Source organism: Chiloscyllium plagiosum, unplaced genomic scaffold, assembly GCF_037043375.1.
Source record: "Chiloscyllium plagiosum isolate Xiang-an unplaced genomic scaffold, Cpla_swu_hap1 HiC_scaffold_13, whole genome shotgun sequence".
In the NCBI taxonomy this organism is placed as follows: Eukaryota; Metazoa; Chordata; class Chondrichthyes; order Orectolobiformes; family Hemiscylliidae; genus Chiloscyllium; species Chiloscyllium plagiosum.
The window spans coordinates 83,736,672-83,754,838 of NW_028270151.1; the positions used below are offsets into that span (position 1 = coordinate 83,736,672).

Genomic DNA, 18,167 nt, shown 5'->3' on the forward strand with positions numbered 1-18,167 from the left:
GTCGATTCTCCTGCTTATTGGATGCTGTCTGACCTGCTGCGCTTTTCCAGCAACACGTTTTCAGCTCTGATCTCCAGCATCTGCAGTCCTCGCTTTCTCCTAGGAGTTGGGAGGTCATGTTGTGGCTGTACAGGATCTTGGTTAGGCCACTTTTAGAATACTACGTTCAATTCTTGTCTCCCTCCTATAGGAGGGATGTTGTGAACTTGAAAAGGTTCAGAAAAGACGTACAAGGATGTTGCCATGGTTGGCGGGTTTGAGCAATAGAGAGATGCTGAACAGGCCAGTGCTATTTTCCCTGGCGTGTCAGAGGTTGAGGGGAAGCCTTATTGAAATTCATAAAATCATGAAGAACACGGATAGTGTAAATAATCAAGGTCTTTTCCCAGGGTAGGGGAGTTCTAAACTAGATGGCATAGATTTAAGGTGAGAGGGGAAAGATTTAAAAGACCTAAGAGGCAACCCTTTCACGCAGTGGTTGCTGCATGTATGGAACGATCTGCCAGAGGAAGTGGTGGAGGCTGGTACAATTACGACATTTAAAAGACATCCAGATGGGCATATGAATAGGAAGGGTTTAGAGGGAAATGGGCCAAATGCTGGCAAGTGGCTCGATTTAATTTAGGATATCTGGTCGGCATGGATGAGTTGGACCGACGGGTCTGTATCAGGTAAAACTTCTCCAGAGGCAGAGCTAAGTTCGTTAATAATTGCCTAGTTGCATTTCAAAAGCTCATCTAATGGACATTTTGTCCATCCACCATTCTAGCTTGCTGAGAATCCTGGTGCAATGCTGCAGTGACTCCCCTGGTTTCAATGCTGAATGATTTACATGCAGAATGAGCATATAAGAAAATGCAATCTTCTGATTCAACATTACAATATAACTGAGGAAACTTTCAATTTTGAGATCCAGTGTAATTTCTAATAAGCAGAAAGAACCAAATAGATGATGTTGTGGGCTTTTCTCCAAAAGATGCTCCAATACATTCATGATAAGGTGGACTTATGATTAAGCCATCACACTTCCTCCAAATTATCTGAGAATACAGCTCTCCAGCTGCCCACAGTCAAGCTCTATGGCTGCAGTAGATCAGAATTGATCAAATCATTATGATGTTGTTGCTGGTCCAGCTATTGAGTATTGAATGCCATTCTTTTGACTTAGCCAAAAGCTTAGGAAATAGGTTAAGTAATTACTAACCAGTAGTTTTGCTTGAGCTGGGAGTGCAATCTGTTCCCTTTGTCCATTTGGATATCGCAGCATCAGACTTGCCTTTGGTCCTGTTTTAAGACAATAACATGTAAGACGACATTATATTCCTTGCCATGTCGGTCAGTACAGTTGGTGTAAGATTTACCAGCCACTTCCTTCCAGGAGTGTTAAGAGTACTTGCGAACAGGGACAGTGGGAAACCTAAAAGTCAAAAGAGAACTCTTTAATCCATTCCTCCCAAATCTGGATCGTCTTGTAGCCCAATGCAATCGTCAAGAGAAAGGAAAATGCAGAGAGATCTGCTGCTAAAAAGGGAAGCTAATTTAAAACCATGTCTATTGATAGTACACAACAAGGATCATTTCTGAAGCAAGCAGTAGTATCGTTAATGCAGTTTATTTGGGGCATTCATTTAGTGGTATCAAATATCTTTTGAAATTGTTTCATCCACATAGTATTAAGGAACCAACACTGGTGTTTTTGCTGGGCATGCCATTTGTAAAATAGGGATGATTCACTGTAACCCACATGGATGTCCAGGTTAGCATTTTGGAAGAATCCTATAACTGTCTTAAGTACACAAATGAGGTCCATGTCTCCTCAGTTGTAATATATGTTTCTCAAAAGCAAAGCAAAGCAAAGCAGAGAGATAATGTCACTGTACAATTAATCTAGAGATGCAAACTAATATTCTGGGGATATGGTTTCAAATCCCACCATGGCAGAGGGAAAAGTCTGAATTCAATAAAGATCTGAAATTAGAAACTAGCCTAATGGTAATTATAACCATTGACATTTGCTGCAAAAAAAAATCTGGTTAACTAATGTCTTTCAGGGAAGGAAATCTGCCATCCTCACTTGGTCTGGTCTGCATGTAACCCAAACCCACAGTGACGTAAAGTCTACTTTTAACTGCCCATTGGCTAATTAGATATGGGAGATAAATGCTGGGCTAGCCAGTGATGCCCACATCCTATGAATATTTAAATATCCTTTATGTATTTGCATATGTGAATCACATAAGAGATTCCTTTTCCTGGGAGACCTCTTTTCATGATGCACAGCTATCATGATGGACTGAACAGCTCCTTTTATGCACTATCATTTTATTATTCTATAATCAACCCTAAAAATTAAAACGGGGTCAGCATTGCAGAGCATTTATTTGTCATGATTTTACTTCTGTTAACTGATGACCACAAATATATTTTTCTCCTCTTTTTGATTTCAACAAACACACTGGATTGATTGTGTAATGTACCTACAATCAGCGATATTACTCAAATTACTCACAACAAAACAAAAATTGGATATTCAGCCTAATCTGCTCATGGATGCATTCATGTCACACTCAAGCCTCTATCTTTCCTCATGTAACTTGATCTGCATACCCCTCTATTCTCCTTCATATGCCTATCACTTCAGTCATTCACACTCTTGGGCCTATCACACACAGAAGTTTTTATTGAATTCTCTATTTGGTTTCTTGCTATCTTACATCAACAATCTTTAACTTTGTTTTTTCTCCCCACATGTAGAAATACCCTCTGTGGCTTTGATGTCCCTCAAGGATTGATGTCCATCAAGGATTAGTGTGGTACAGTTGCTTTTTAATACTTGTATATTTAATATCTTGATGTAGCACTGGAGGCACAATCAGAAATTTGCAGATGATCTGAAAATCTGAATGTTTTAGGATTGTAAATTATGCTCCATAGATTCAGGCAAATAAATGTGTTGGACATTGGCTCATGAATGGGAAATGATATACAACTTAGATAGGTGTTGCATCATGCATGTGGAGAGCCTCAATATGTACACAGCCTTTAGGAAAAATCATTGAAGAAAGTGGAGAAATATATCTGAGCATTCTAGTGGATACATCTTTAAAAGATAAATGAACAATGCTGTGAAATATTAACTAGATGTACAGATTAGATAAAATGTTGGGTGGATTTGGTGTTTTCGAGTGATGCTGATATTGGAAAGGTATAGGTATCTTGGTTACCTGGATAAGTTAAAAATGTTGGGAATTCTATACTTTAAAAAATGATGCAGAATTCAGGGGTGGTTTGATCAGGAATGATAAATTTTGTTTGAGATGACAACTTATTCCAATTAAAATATTAGGAAGACCTTGGTTAAATATAAAGTAGTGGTTCTTTACCCAGAAAACACTTCCAGAACTGCCACTTTATACAATGGACATTAGTTCACTGAATTCCTTCAAACAGGAGTTGTAAATCTTTACGGCAGAGGTAAATATAATCTCTTATAAAATGTAGGCACTTCAGGGAATTCAAACCAGTGTTATCTACTAGACTGAGGTTGAGTCAGATTTTACCCCAAATTGGTCTATGTTATTTTCTACGTTCACTGCCCCAGAGATCATCTGATGTTCGGAAGGATAGTGACTGCATATATTGATACACAAGGTATTGCAATTATGTGGGTCTGGCAAGATGGGTAAAAAGGTCTTACCTGTCATTACTCATGTGCTCATTTTCTCATTCTCTCCAGTACCTCAATACCCTTTACATGAATTGACCATCAATATTATATGCAATATTCCAAGCGTGGTCTAACCAAGATTCAACATAAATTCAGCAATTATTCAGACCATTTAACAGATATGATTTGTATATATAACCTTACGTGAATCACAAATATTAAATCAATTCTGATAGCTGCTAGACCACAAGTGATGGTGTGGTTGTGAATGATTTTAAGTTTCTGATGAGACATTAAAACCTGGGACTTGTCTGCCTTTTCAGATGTGTAAGGATCCCCAACACTGTTCGAAGAGAAGCAGGAGGGGTCTTCCAATGACAAAATTTTAAAAATTAAAATAGATTTATGGATTAGTAACTCATTGGTAGTTGTGGTATCCTGTTGCGTACAAATTAGCTGTTGTTTGTTATAAAGCAATAGCTACAGTATACTGAAACATCAATTCATTGGTTAATTGCTTTGGGGCTTTTCCTAAGGATGTGGAAGATGTGATAAGCAAGCTCTTTACGTAATAATTTTGCATTCCAAAGCAGACAGTGTTGTGGATGGAAGACTCTAGTCTTATCACCTGGCTGTAATCAGGTCTGGTACCACATAGTTGAAAGTGACACCAGCTTATGAGTGGTGCAACTAGAAATTGATGATTATGAGTGGGCCGCCAAAAAGCATTCAGGGTTGCTTAATCTTTCGTTATTACAAAAGTGCGTTTCAAAATTTCCAAACATTCAATTTATTTAACCTCGAGTATTTATAGTAATTGTCTAACTAAAGCACTTGGAGGAAGGAAGCAAATTTACTATTGCCAAATTTGCAGGCAATACAAAATAAGCAGAAAAACAAGTTGACGTATACAGTTTACAGACAGATATTGATAAGTGGCAAATAGAGCATAGTCTGGGAAACTGCAAAGTTATTCAATTTAGAAGGGAGAACAAAAGAACAGAATCTTATTTAAGTGGAGAAAAACTGTAGAAAGCAGAAACACAAAGGGGTTGGTGTCATATAAAACTCACAAAAGCTAACATACAGGTGCAGCAGGTAATCAGGAAGGTTAATGGAATATTGGCCCTTATTTCAAGGGGGTTGGAGTATAAGTGCAGAGAAGTCTTATGCAACTGTAAAGGTGATGGTGAGACCACATTTGGAGTACTGACAGCAGTTTTGGTCCCCTTGTTTAAGGAAAGATATTGGAGGCAGTTTAGCCAACGTTCACTAGGATCATCGCTGATATGGAGGGATTGTCTTATGGCAAAGGCTAAACAGGTTGGGACTCAACTCACCATGGAGTTTAGAAGAATGAGAGATGATCTTGTTGAAACATAGAGGATTCTTAAGGGACTTAATGGGATAAGTGCTGAGAGGTTGTTTCCCCTCATAACAGAGTCTAGGATCTCAGGACGTAATCTCAGAATAAAGGGGTGCCAATTTAAGACAGTAATAAGGAGGAATCTCTCACAGGATTGTGCATGTTTGGAACTCCTTACCACAGACAGCAGTGGGGGCAGAATCCTTGTGTATATTTAAAGTTGAGATAAATTGATTTTTGATCAGAAGGGTAATCAAGAGTTATGTGAAAACACACTAAAGTTGACACGAGGAATGTTGGATCAACCATGATCTTACTGATTGGACAGCAGGCTTGAGGGACCGAATAGCTATTCTTGTTCCTATTTCTTATGGTTTTGTAAAGGAGGTGGTAAGAAAGCTAAGAAATGAAAAATAGAACCTCACAACAATCTAGACAGTTGAGCTGATCAACATCATTTTGAAGAACACAGAGGAAAAATCTATTGTCCTTATTTTGATTCAAACTCACTGCAGACGATTTCCCCATGCTTAACACAAGCCCATTTTTATAAAAAAGCTTACCAACCAATTCACCAAGCCGTAATATATGGATTATTGTATTAAGTAATTTGGAGTGACATGTAAACAGATTAACAGATGTAATATTGATGAGATCATAGATCTCAAGATTAAGATCACAAATAAAAATGTGGGGAAAAGTAAGATGAAGCAGCTTTTTGCTAGGCTGCAATAAATGGTAATTCTATTTGTTTTTCAAAATAAAAATCAAGAATTCTTGCACAGTGCTATGTGGTTTGGACGAGGCATTGCTTAATAAGATATCATTTTTCAATAAAGCTTCTCTAAAGTTTTTACATATTTGCCAAACTACAAAGAGCATGTCACAAAGGGCATGTCATGATGGCTACAGAATGATAAAACTTCAAACATTCAGGGCAGATCTGTTTAAAGCCTGGTTCAAACAATATACCTATCTCAGGCATAACTCGGTAAATAAGGCCCCCTAACTGAGAGAGAACTGAAGCATCGGCCACTTCAAATGGCTGCCTCATTTGGAATAAAGTTTACAGTAAGTATGAAAATATCGAAGTATAATTTTAGAAATGTATGTTTCATCACCTGGAATGGTGAATTTTATATCCTGCTGGCTGACCCAAACAAAACAAATTTCTCAGATGCAACTGAAGGACACTGTGGAAAAAAGCCGCACTCTTTACAAAAATATAGCCACTGATGCTGAAGCCTGTCTTGATAATATTTAGCCAGACTCAGTCCAACTCATGTTAAAATGGTAAGAATAACTGGCCTAACTGCAAGTTTTTTTTATATTATACAAAAAGCACATTCTTATGGTATTAAATCCAATAGACCTCCAATCATCTCACTTTTGTGTATCACAAACTGCAAGGGAATCTGTGACACTAGAAGCAAATACAATGAAACTTGATGCTTGGCTCATGTTTCAGTTAATCTTACTATGGCAGGTGTAATTGCAAGGGCGTCAAATGCCTTTTTTCAGACACCTCTATTTTGAAACTCTGACACGGAGACCACACCAAAAAAAATCTGACTGGAATGCCACCACTCCAATAATTTTTATTTGATGTTGTCTGACTGTGAATGTAGACACCAATAACGTAATGCCACCCAATTTGCTGTTTTACAGGTATTGAGAATTTGTTCAAATATTCTTTTCATTTCCAGATTAAAATCAATTCACTGAATAATGCACACTGCTTTTAGATGAGATCAGCTCACTCTCGAAAAGATCAGTGTCTCAAGCTGCCCGCCTCCACCCATTTCAGCACCATTTGCAGAAAGACAAAAAATAATGGCTCTTACAATGTTGATCATAACTAACAAAGGCAGAGACTGTCCCTGTTGTTTCTGTTCCACCCTTATTCAATTGAATGTTAATGTTTCCCTTTTTGGTGATAATTTTGTCCAGCTTTGGATTGTGCACTAGGATGATCTGGCAGGCAGAGTGGTCAACTGCAGTCAATCACAAAGCAGCAAGTTCATTCTGCTCATCCACAGAAACATTTGGCCTCCTATTCAATATCTGCATAATCTTTTGCTTCTTTCATCACCCAGGAGATTTTGTTTGTAAAGAAGGTTTTTTGACAGCAAGTCAAAGGTTTTCTAAGGTTAAGACCACAAGTAAACATTTGAGGAAAATTAAGAGATTGAAACAAAGATTTTATCAAATTTATAACATTATAATTTGTTTTTCCAAGATCAAAACAAAATCAACAATTCATTCACACTGGTTTGATTTTGGCCAGGCATCAATAAATTCTAATAAAAGTTACGGCCTATATGTCCAAATAATACCAAAATTGTCCTCTGGATTAAACTTTTCAACACGAAATGGCAGCACATACGTTGATATGGTCTCCCATTGCTTAACTTCCAAGTAGTATTAGAATTCTTCCGGATATTTTCTGACATTGATACCTTCTGTCCATAAAGCCAAAATTCCTGTTGTCTTTTATATAAAACTACTGTGCAACTGTTCATTTAAAAGTCTATCACAAATTCCACAAATTACTCAAATTCTTTTCCCTTCACCAATTGTCTAAAATAAAGGTTTAAACAAAAATGTCAAAGCACTGCAGGTTTCACAATACCAATTTATCAATACCAATACCAAGGTTCACAAACCTTGCACCAATTTATCTATTCTGATGTATTGTATACTTAATATCCTCATTACTACATACAATTCAGTGTCAGTCCATCCTGAGCTTCAACTGAACACTTTTACTTCAACAACTTTGACAAGTTTTCAATCACATGCATTGAACATTTGCAGTTTGCAGAATTTTCTCAAATACAACTTGATTGAACAGGATTTCAGAAACAGAGTTTGTTCATTCATTGAGAGAATTTGAGACTTTCTTTGCTCTAAGACTTTAAAGTTTTAATTCTTAAAACTTTGACTTCAGTTTTTTGTTGATTTTATATAAATATTGCTCTATTGCTAGAGAGATGGAGTGCAAAAGCACAGCTACAAGTATACGGGACACCGGTGAGACCACAGCCAAATTACTGCATAGCTTAGACCTCCTTATTTACTTGCATTGGAGGTGGTTCAAAGAAGATTCACTGGGTTGATTGCTGGAATGAAAGGTTTGTCTTATGGGGAAAGATTTATACTCATTGGACTTTGGAAGAATAAGAGGTGATCTTATTGAAACATTAAAAATTCTGAAAGGGACTAAAATATTTGATTGTTGAGAGGACATGTCACCTCGTGTGAATGCCAGAGTTTCAATATAAGGAATCTCCCACTTAAAGAGATGGATTCTCTCTCCGATGGTCAATAATTTTTATAATTCTTTTCCCCCAGAGGGCAACAAAGACTGTGTCAATGAATATATTCAAAGCTGAGTTAAACATATATTTTGTAACAGGTAGGAACGTGGAGTGAAAACCATGTTCAGTTCAGCTGTGATCTTAATGAATGGCAGAGCAGACTCAAGGTGCCTAAAGGACCATCTCTGCTCTTGCTTCTTATTACAAGCTCCACAAAGAGAACAGCCTAACGAAGAGATGAACAAGAGCAGCTAGTATTGTGAATTTGTTGATGACACGCATAAAAGACAGAATTTTTTTTAATCCAAGTTTTTAAAAATTCCTTCACAGGATGCGAGCATCATATAGGAAAATATACATTGTTTAAAAATTTTTACTAAAACTCCATAAACAATTAACTTGGAGAGATGGTAGTATGATGGTTATGTCACTGGATTTATAATCCAGAACCCCAGACTAATGTTCAGGGTATATAGGTTCATATTGCACCTTAGCAAGTGGCAAACCTGAATTTGATTAAAAATCTGGAATTAAAAGCTATCCTGATGATAACATTGCAACCAGTGTCCATTGTCATTTTAAAACCTATGTGGTCCACTAATGTCTTCCAAGAAAACAAGCTGCTTTCCTGACCTGGTCTGGCCTACATGTGATTCCAGATCCTCGGCAATATGGTTGACTCTTAAGTGCCCTCTGGGCATTTAGGAATAGACAATAAATGTTAGCCTAGCCAATGACACCACATCCCGTGAACAAATTAATCAAAGATTAAGGTTCTTTTTGTTTGCTTATGGAAATTTTTGAATACACATGAACAAAATCTCTGGCAGTTCACCCTAGCTTCAGGGGGTCCATTGCAGAAAATACTGGATGAAGAATGTTAAACTTTGAAAATACAAAAGAAAAAATGTGTTTTATTTTAACAATTACTTCATTTACCAATGCAGGAATTAGGCATTTAAGCTATTCCAATTCAATTCAGAAGGCACAGATATAATAAACCCGAATGCTTTATTTTAAAACATCGATTCCCATAGGAATCAATGCTTCACTTAAAGTTTCTTCATTTAAAGTATTCAGGAACAGGTTGACTTATATACACACACACACATATGTTATAGAAGAACGACAAATGGTCCTTACCACTGGTATCAAAATACTCTGCTGTGTTTATCTCCTGCTGCTTTGTTGAGGTTTCTGCATCTCCCCCTGATTGAATTTTCTCAGACATGTCCTTGTAGGAAAATTCCAAACCAGTGTTCTTCCCTGTTTCAGTCCTTTCAGTTAGTTCTATGCGTGATTGTTTACAGCTCACATCCTTGTGAGGCGACAATTTCTTTTTTGTATTACTTTCTTCTTCCCTTTCTTCATCCGACCCATTGATTGAGATGAACCCTTCACTGTCTGAGAATGCTTCTGCTTCTGACTCATCTGACTGATCTTCGTTCTCTGGACTAGAGGACTCGTAGTGTGTCTCTTGTAGAGATGCCTTGATCGCTGCTTCCAACTGGCTATCCTCACTGGCGTCAATTAAACTCTCCTATCAGATCAGGTGAAACAGATCAGCAATACATCAAGCAAATGTAGGCTAATTACCATATATTGGATTAAATAATTTAAACTGTTGAAAAAGGTTACTCCCCCATCCCTCATTCTGAAACACAGCCTCAGTGCTCCTGTTTCCATCAGCCCTTAAGCTACAGTGCTTATGAATAGGAGTACTGGTCTTTCAAATTTGTTCCACTATTCAATATGAACGTGACTAATCTGGTTTGCTTCTCAACACCACTTTCCTGTTTGGCCCCCATGATCCATGACTCCCTTGTCTAACAAAAACCTAACTCTTCCTTAAATAATCCAATGACCTATCATCCTCTGTTTTCTTGGAAAGAGAATTCCACAGACTGATGGCACTCAGGGAAAGAACTATTTTAAAACAGAAACCCCTTATTCTTAAAACTGTGACTCTCAATTCTAGACTCCCTAACAAAATGAAACACCCTCATGGTATCGTGCTATCGAGTTTATTCAAGACCTTGTGTGTTTCAGTAAGATCACCTCATATTCTTCTAAATTCTATTAGATAAAGATCCAAGCTTTCTTCATTAGATAACCCAGAAATGAGTCAAGTGAACTATTTTTTAAAACTGCTTCCAATGTGGTCATATCCCTTTTACAAATAAGACAACCAGAACTGTACATATTTCTCCAGATATGATCTCACTGTTGTGGTCAAACTATCCTATTCTTCAATTCCATTCCCCTTGCAGTACACCACATTCCATTTGCCTTCCCAATCACTTGCTATACCTGTATACTAAAATGTTATGATTTACGTAGATCTCACTGTGCCTCCAAGTCTGCAATCTCTCCATGTAATTACTATACTCTTTTTTCATTCTTCCTGCCAAAGTGGACATATTCACACTTTCCCACTACATTTCCATATAACATATCTAAATCCCTTTGCAGAGTCTCATCCACTTCATGACAACTTGCTTTCCAATCTACCTTGGTGTCATCAGCAAATTTAACGACCGTACATACAGTATCCACATCTACACACAATCCAGACACCACTTGTATCTCCGCATACTTACTGAACGTAGACGTTTCTTTGGTGGGCTACAGGAAAGTCCATCTAACAGACCGTGCTCTGTTAAAAAGCCCGTAACCTGTTCTAGGAAGGAATTTACATCCAAGTTGCGCCACTCAACTAGCTTTTGACCTGGAAAACAAATTGGAGTTGTTGGGGCAAATGGTGAGGAGAGAGATAAAAGGGAAAAAATATTTAATACTGTGTGTTAGACTTGAATTCTCTGACAACATTAAATGATAGCTTCCAGTTCATTGTACTAAAATAGAAGCATTTTCAGCTTTCTGATTATAAATCCCAACAGTATTTTAACATATTTTCTTTAAGTTCTGCACTATGATAATTTATAATTTACTTACTCTTTATGTTCCTTTGACAGACAAAAACAATTCACTTTACCAGATTGATATCTGCCTGTTTTGGGAACTTGGATTGCTCAAGGTACTTTATTGTTTCTTAATAAATATTAGCCAGCATTTATGGAACTAACAATCCCCACTCTTGCATGAGCTATAGCTTTAGAAAATCAAGGACAGGCAACAAATGAATGCTGCTCTATGGCACAGACAATTTCTTGATGTGAATTTTGTCTTTTATGTCCCAAAAAACCATTCCTGCCCCTCCAACATCAGAATGCTCTTTGTCCCTATCAGCAGCTTCTAGTTTAGTCAATACGTTCTTGTCCACTGAACTTCTTCACCCTTGACCCCCCCTCTCTTTCATAACCTTCCACTGACTATGTATCTTCAGTATCCCATATCAGCCTCTGCTCTTTTTCACCAATATCTAGTACCCGTTGCATCCTCAGTTTTAAAAAAGTATTCACTCTAGCACAAGAGGCACTAAATAAATTGGATGGCATGGAAGCTACTAACCAACAGTTTGCTTCATGATCAGTCTGGATTCAACTTAGCTCCATACCTCATTACAGTCCTGATCCAGTCATGAACAAAAGGGTTCAAGTAACTCTCAACAAGTGACTCTCCTCAACATAAAAACAGCGATCAACTAAGTGTGACGTCAAAGAATCCAAGTAAAGCTAGAATTTGGGGAAACTTTCTACTGGCTGGACCAAACATCTCAACCCTAGTACAGTGAAACATAAGATCTTCAGAGTAAATATTTTCTTATCAACTTATTTAGAGATGTTATTATACATCTCTGGAGCAGGTGAGGTGTCACTCTGGACAACTTGGCTCAGAATTAGGGTCACTACCACTGCACAAGAGTCTCACATTCTTCACTGTTTATTTGCCTTATTCCATTTTAGATATCTTCTAGTCAATCTGTTCAGAGGTGTTATGACTCACTTCTGGAGCAGGTGGGACTGGAGCCCAGGTCACCCAGCTCAGGGGTAGCAATACCACTGCACCACAATAACACCTATATGTCTTTCAGAGTAATGTCCTCAGCTTAATGACTGTCAGCTGTTTCAATGATCTTCTTTCCCTCCATTAAAAAGTCGAAATGGGAATGTTGGTTAATAATTGAAAGTGGAGAAAGTGAGGGCTACAGATGCTAGAGATCAGAGCTGAAAATGTGTTGCTGGAAAAGCGCAGCAGGTCAGGCAGCATCCAAGGAACAGGAGAATCGACGTTTCGGGCATAAGCCCTTCTTCAGGAATCCTGAAGAAGGGCTTATGCCCGAAATGTCGATTCTCCTGTTCCTTGGATGCTGGCTGACCTGCTGTGCTTTTCCAGCAACACATTTTCAGCTCTAATAATTGAAGTGTTGAGTCTTATTTATAAGGCCAGGGATAAGGAAATAGCCCTTACTAAATGCAGCAAGATCTGAACAATATGCAGTCTTAGGCTAAATGGAAAGTAACACTTGTACCTCAAATGCTAGGCAATGACCATCTCCAACAAGAAAATGTAACCAACAGCATTTTTAATACTAAATCCCAACATCAAGAGCCTGGAGTTCACCACTGACCAGCAATCGTCATGTAGCTGCAGTATTTGTATGTCAGAGGCTGGTAATCTGAGATGGGTAATTGCCAATGCCATTCCACCATCTATCAGGCACAATTCAGTTGCCTGAATGAGTGTGCTCCAACAATATTCAGAAAGCTCAATACGATATAGGATAAAGCAGCTCACTTTATTATAATTCAATCTTAAACAATCACTTCTCCCTTTGTTTCTATAAGAGGCACTGTAAAAACTTACCAAGTGCTTCTTCAATAGCACCATCCAATTCTCTACCATTCTCTAATGACATTGTGGGTGAATCAAGGTCAAAGGTGGGTGTATGGAATGCTCTGCCCTAGAAGGCTGTGGAGGCCAAGTCTCTGGATACTTTCAAGAAAGAGTTGGATAGAGCTTTTAACGATAGTGGAATCAAGGGTTATGGGGATAAGGCAGGAACAGGATACTGATTGAGGATGATCAGCCATGATCATAATGAATGGTGGTGCTGGCTCGAAGAGCAGAATGGCCTACTCCTGCACCTATTGTCTATTGTCTAACAGACTGTAGCAATTCAAAACGGCTCATCATCACCTCTTTAAGGCAATGAAGGTCAAATGCTGATCTAGCCAATGAAGTCCACATCCCATTAAGTAATAAAAAGTAGTTATTCTATGTTTCGTGATCTGGAGCTGTATACTTGCAATTATTTCACTAGCTTTGATTTATCATACACATGTTCTTGCAGCACAGAAAGAGGTCATTCAGCCAACAAGTCTTTACCCACTCTTTAAAAGTTATCTAATCAAACCCACTCTTTACTTTCTCAAATGTTAAGTTCTGCTTCCCCTCCAAATATTTATCCAACATCCTTGTCAAAGTTTTTTAACCAATGTCCTGTACAGACGCAACATGACCTCCTAACTCCTGTACTCAATACTCTGACCAATAAAAGAAAGCAAACCAAACTTGCCACAAACCTAAATATTGTCCAGGCATTGTTGCATGGGTACTGAAGGAATCTGTAACCACAAGTCATGAATGGTATTTGACAATGGGCAGCATGGTGGTTCAGTGGTTAGCACTGCTGCCTCACAGCACCAGGGACCCAGATTCGATTTCAGCCTCATGCAACTGTCTGTGTTGAGTTTGCACATTTTCCTTGTGTCTGCATAGGTTTCTTCCCACAGTCCAAAGATGTGCAGTTTTGGTGGATTGGCCATGCTAAAATGCCCAGTAATGTCCAGGCATATGCAGGCCAGGTGGATTAGCCATAGGAAATACAGGGTTACAGGGATTAGGGGCAGTGCTCTTTGGAGGGTCGGTGTGTATTTGATAGGCTGAAATGATCTCTTTCCACACTGCAGGGATTTTACGATTCTATGATCGTCAGTGAACGTACCTACTTCTGACCTTATGATGGAAGGAAGGTCATTGATGAAACAGATGAAGATGGTTAGACCTAGGACGCTACCTTAAGGAACACCTACAGCAATGTCCTGAGGCTGACCTCCAACAAGTAGAAAACCCCTCCTTTATGGTAGGTTTTGTAACAACGAGTAATGATTTTTCTGATTCCCATCAATTTCAGTCTTGCAATAGCTTCTTAAAGCCACAGGAAATTAAATGTTGCTTTGATGTTAACGGCAGTCACTCTCACCTCACCTATGGAGTTCACTTCTTCTGTACATGCTTGAACTAAGGCTGTAGTGAGGTCAGGTGTCATGATCTGTGGTGAAACCCAATTTGAGCATCAGTGAGCAGATTATTGTTGTGCAAATAATACTTGACAGCACTGTTAACAATACCCTCCATCACTTTGCTGTTAAGTGTGTAGACAGATGTGGTAGTGCTTGGCCGGAATGGATTTGTCCTGCTTGGTGTACAGGACATACCTGTGTAAATTTCGATATTGTCCAGTAGATGCCAATGTTGTGGTGCAGCTAGTTCTGGAGCACATCAGTATTACTGCCAGAATGTTGTCATGTTCCATAGTCTTTGCAGTATTCAGTGCCTTCATCCATTTCCTGATACTACATAGATGAATAAATTGGCTTAAGACTGTTACCAGCTATTAATTACAGAATTTATCAACTAAAGCTAAATTCCACCAGCTGCCATGGTGGGAATTGAATCCTTTTCGGAGCATTACCTTAGGATGCTGAATTACTAGTCTAGTGACCAACTATCGACACTAATAGCTAATAACTTTCTGGATTGCCTATTTTAATTCTATACAGCAATGTTGATGCACGCAAGTGGAATTTAGCAAACAATATTCCTAACTCGAGAAAGGATCAGAGTCAAATGTACTACTGTCAAGCTATGCTTCCTCTCTCTTTTCATCTATATGAACGTCTGAGGTCCATGCACAGCTCCTGAAACCAGAAGTCAATACTGGGAATGGTATGAACACGCATGTGCAGATCCTCACAGCAGCTCTGCAGCCACACAGTTTAGGGGGAACTTTACTGAGAAGTTGTGCTAAGATTCAAAGAACCCATGTTAAAATAAAGAAACTGTTAGCCTATTTTAATCACATCATCAGAAAATGCGATAGGATCAATTTTATGTTTAACAGGGACTCTTTTGTTGATATACTCTTCCAAAGTTGCTGTATCATAAAGTTTCTATATTCCAAGCAATGTTAAAATATTAAAAATAGCAAAAAAACCTAAAATATTTCTTCAAATGCCAATGTGATTTTACAGTCCAGGCAGACTGTATGCCATCATCTAAGCAATATAAAAACACCATTATTTTGTTTTAGAGGCAGTTGAACTCCTATTTCAAAGGATACCTACCAGTGCGGGGATCTAGAATAGACACATAAGGGAAGTCTGAGAGTTGGTAGAATTGAACATATCGCTGTCCTTCTTCGCTGTCGTGATACACCTAGAAAAAAGATTATCAGTTACACTGAGATTGTTCTCTCGAAATAAGTGTGAAAGCACTTATGACAAAAAGAAGTGAGTCTATCAGACTGAAGAGAATGGTAAGCATCTTGTATTAATCTACTCATTCAGCTGAAATCAAACAAGGAAAGCTCTGCCAAGTGGTCATTTCCATTTCATTTCCAAATGATATACTAGCAGCATCCCACAAATCAACAAAAATCACTTGCAGCAATTACGATTAACCAAACTGGAAGACGCTCAGATATTCACTGTGCGAAAGACAGCACCTTGTTACGATGCAAATTTAAACCAGACACACAGAAAAGCTCACCTCGCGCCGAACTCTGGAACAGTTCGAGTGGCAAAGAACTATCCCAAATATCACTATTTAAAGAAAAATGTAACAACTTTATTCTTTAAGTCCAAAAGGGAACACTAAACAACAACTATTTATAACTCCTTTCTCTTAAACCTATTTCTACCTCCCACTCTACAATACTGATCCAATAAATTCCCTCTTAAATTTACAGCAAATCAATTTCAAACCCAGTTGTCGTCTTCAGATGTCGACCGTTCTCTGTAGATTTCTCTACGTTGGCTTTGGTCTTCAGCTGCACAAATTTCTTACGGTACCTTTCAGAGAGTTATTCTGTTGGCTATTATCTTAGTGCTTGGCTGCTCTTTGCTGTTCTCCCTCAATTGTTCAAAATGTCTGGCTTTATACCCCAAAACATCTGACCATTTTACTGATTTGATGTCACTCCAAACAGTAAAATTCAAATTCGATTGGAGTTTGGTCTCTGGGGCATAATTTAAACTGATTGGCCGAATTTGAATTTGGTTTTGTACCATGGCAACACAACTCCGGCTGTTTGTGTTAACCAAACGTTACGTTTTAAAATTTCTAAATTGTTCAGCACATTGTGCTTTCAGTCCTTGCCAATTTCCTCTCTCTCTCAAAAGGTACAGTACACACCTACACCTTCATAACAAGCTGAAGGGTGAAACAGTCCTTGAACACCAAGACCGGTGATCAATTTTCATCTTGTCACCCATTTACCAATGATGGAGTCAGGATTTTTAAAAAGAATTAAATGGGGGAGGTGACAGCCTAGTGGCATTATCTCTGGACCGTTAATCCAGAGATCCAGGTAATGTTCTGGTGACCTGGTTCTAATCCCACTATGGCAGATGGTTACATTTGAATTCAATAAAAAATTGTAATTAAGAGTCCAATGATGATCATGAATCCATTGTCGATTGTCAGAAAACCCCACCTGCTTCGCTCATGTGCTTTGGGGAAGGAAACAGTCATTCTTACCTGGTCTGACTTATACACAACTCCAGACCCAGCAATGTGGTTGATTCTTAACTACCCTCTGGGCATTAGGGAAGGGCAATAAATGCTGACGTTGCCAGCAAAACCCTCGTCCCACGAATTAATAAAGTTAACCCTGTTTCAAAAATAAGTTCGCTAAAACATTAATCTTCTTTTGCCAGGGTACATAAACAGGCAAAGTCTAAAAGCTGCTTTAAGTGGCAGAGTAAATCTTCATGCAGCACTTGAAATATATTTTTAAAAAATAATTATATGATTTGTGCAGCATATATACTTGGAATGATTCCCAATTTAAATAATAGCCTTGTTTTGGGTTCCCTTTGTAGCCAAACAGGCACTCTACTTCAGAACCAGAGGTAGCTATAAAGGATTATGACATCATCAGCCTAAAACTTCAGTTTAAAAAAAACAAAATTGAAACCTAAGTTTTTCAGATAACGTGTAAAACAGAATTCAAATAGTTTAAGCCTATTAAGTGGATGGGCTAAAGAAAGAACATTAGATTATAATGTCAGGAAAATGCTGTCTATTTGATGTGGAATGTTAAAATATAAAACTACTAGAACAATTAGTTGACAAAGATGGAATAAAAGCAATCTGAGGTGATTACTGGCCACACAATGGAAACAAATTTAATTTTTAAACTTAGCGTGGCCAGTCATGTACCACAATACTTCTCATGGGCATTTCATCAATAACAAATGTAAGTTACTATGCTACATGTCATTCAACATCAAGAGCAAATTTTGAATACTGAATAATGCTTTCAGAATTTTACCTTTTAACAACTTCTTGTTTTGCATTCAGAGGAACTACAAGGATGACACTAAAACTTAAGATTTCAAATTGTGAAGGGAGATCTATAGAACTTAAAAAAAAAAATCAGGAGGAGGCAAATTCCCCAAGCTTTCAAAAATGCTGAGAGGAATAAGTAAATATACATCTTGGTAACATTCCATGGGCTGTAAAATGAACAATCTCAAACATGATCAGATTAAGGTGGTTTCCACCCTCTTAATAATAAACACCCAAGCTCATATGTTTATATCGATGAAGGCATTCTAAACAAAAC

The 18,167-nt window shown here is 38.0% G+C and overlaps 1 protein-coding gene across 2 annotated transcripts in view; it reads right to left on the reverse strand.

The window, feature by feature from the left end:
* Nucleotides 1-18,167, reverse strand: part of ubxn7 (UBX domain protein 7) — a 129,092-nt gene that overhangs the window by 5,863 nt on the left and 105,062 nt on the right. For both annotated transcript variants that reach the window (XM_043701774.2, XM_043701776.2), the window contains exons 7-10: nucleotides 15,664-15,754; nucleotides 10,954-11,081; nucleotides 9,497-9,893; nucleotides 1,205-1,284 (exon numbers count right to left, since the gene is read on the reverse strand). In XM_043701774.2, coding sequence (XP_043557709.1) covers nucleotides 1,205-1,284; nucleotides 9,497-9,893; nucleotides 10,954-11,081; nucleotides 15,664-15,754 — 696 coding nt within the window. The remainder of the gene's footprint in view (nucleotides 1-1,204; nucleotides 1,285-9,496; nucleotides 9,894-10,953; nucleotides 11,082-15,663; nucleotides 15,755-18,167) is intronic.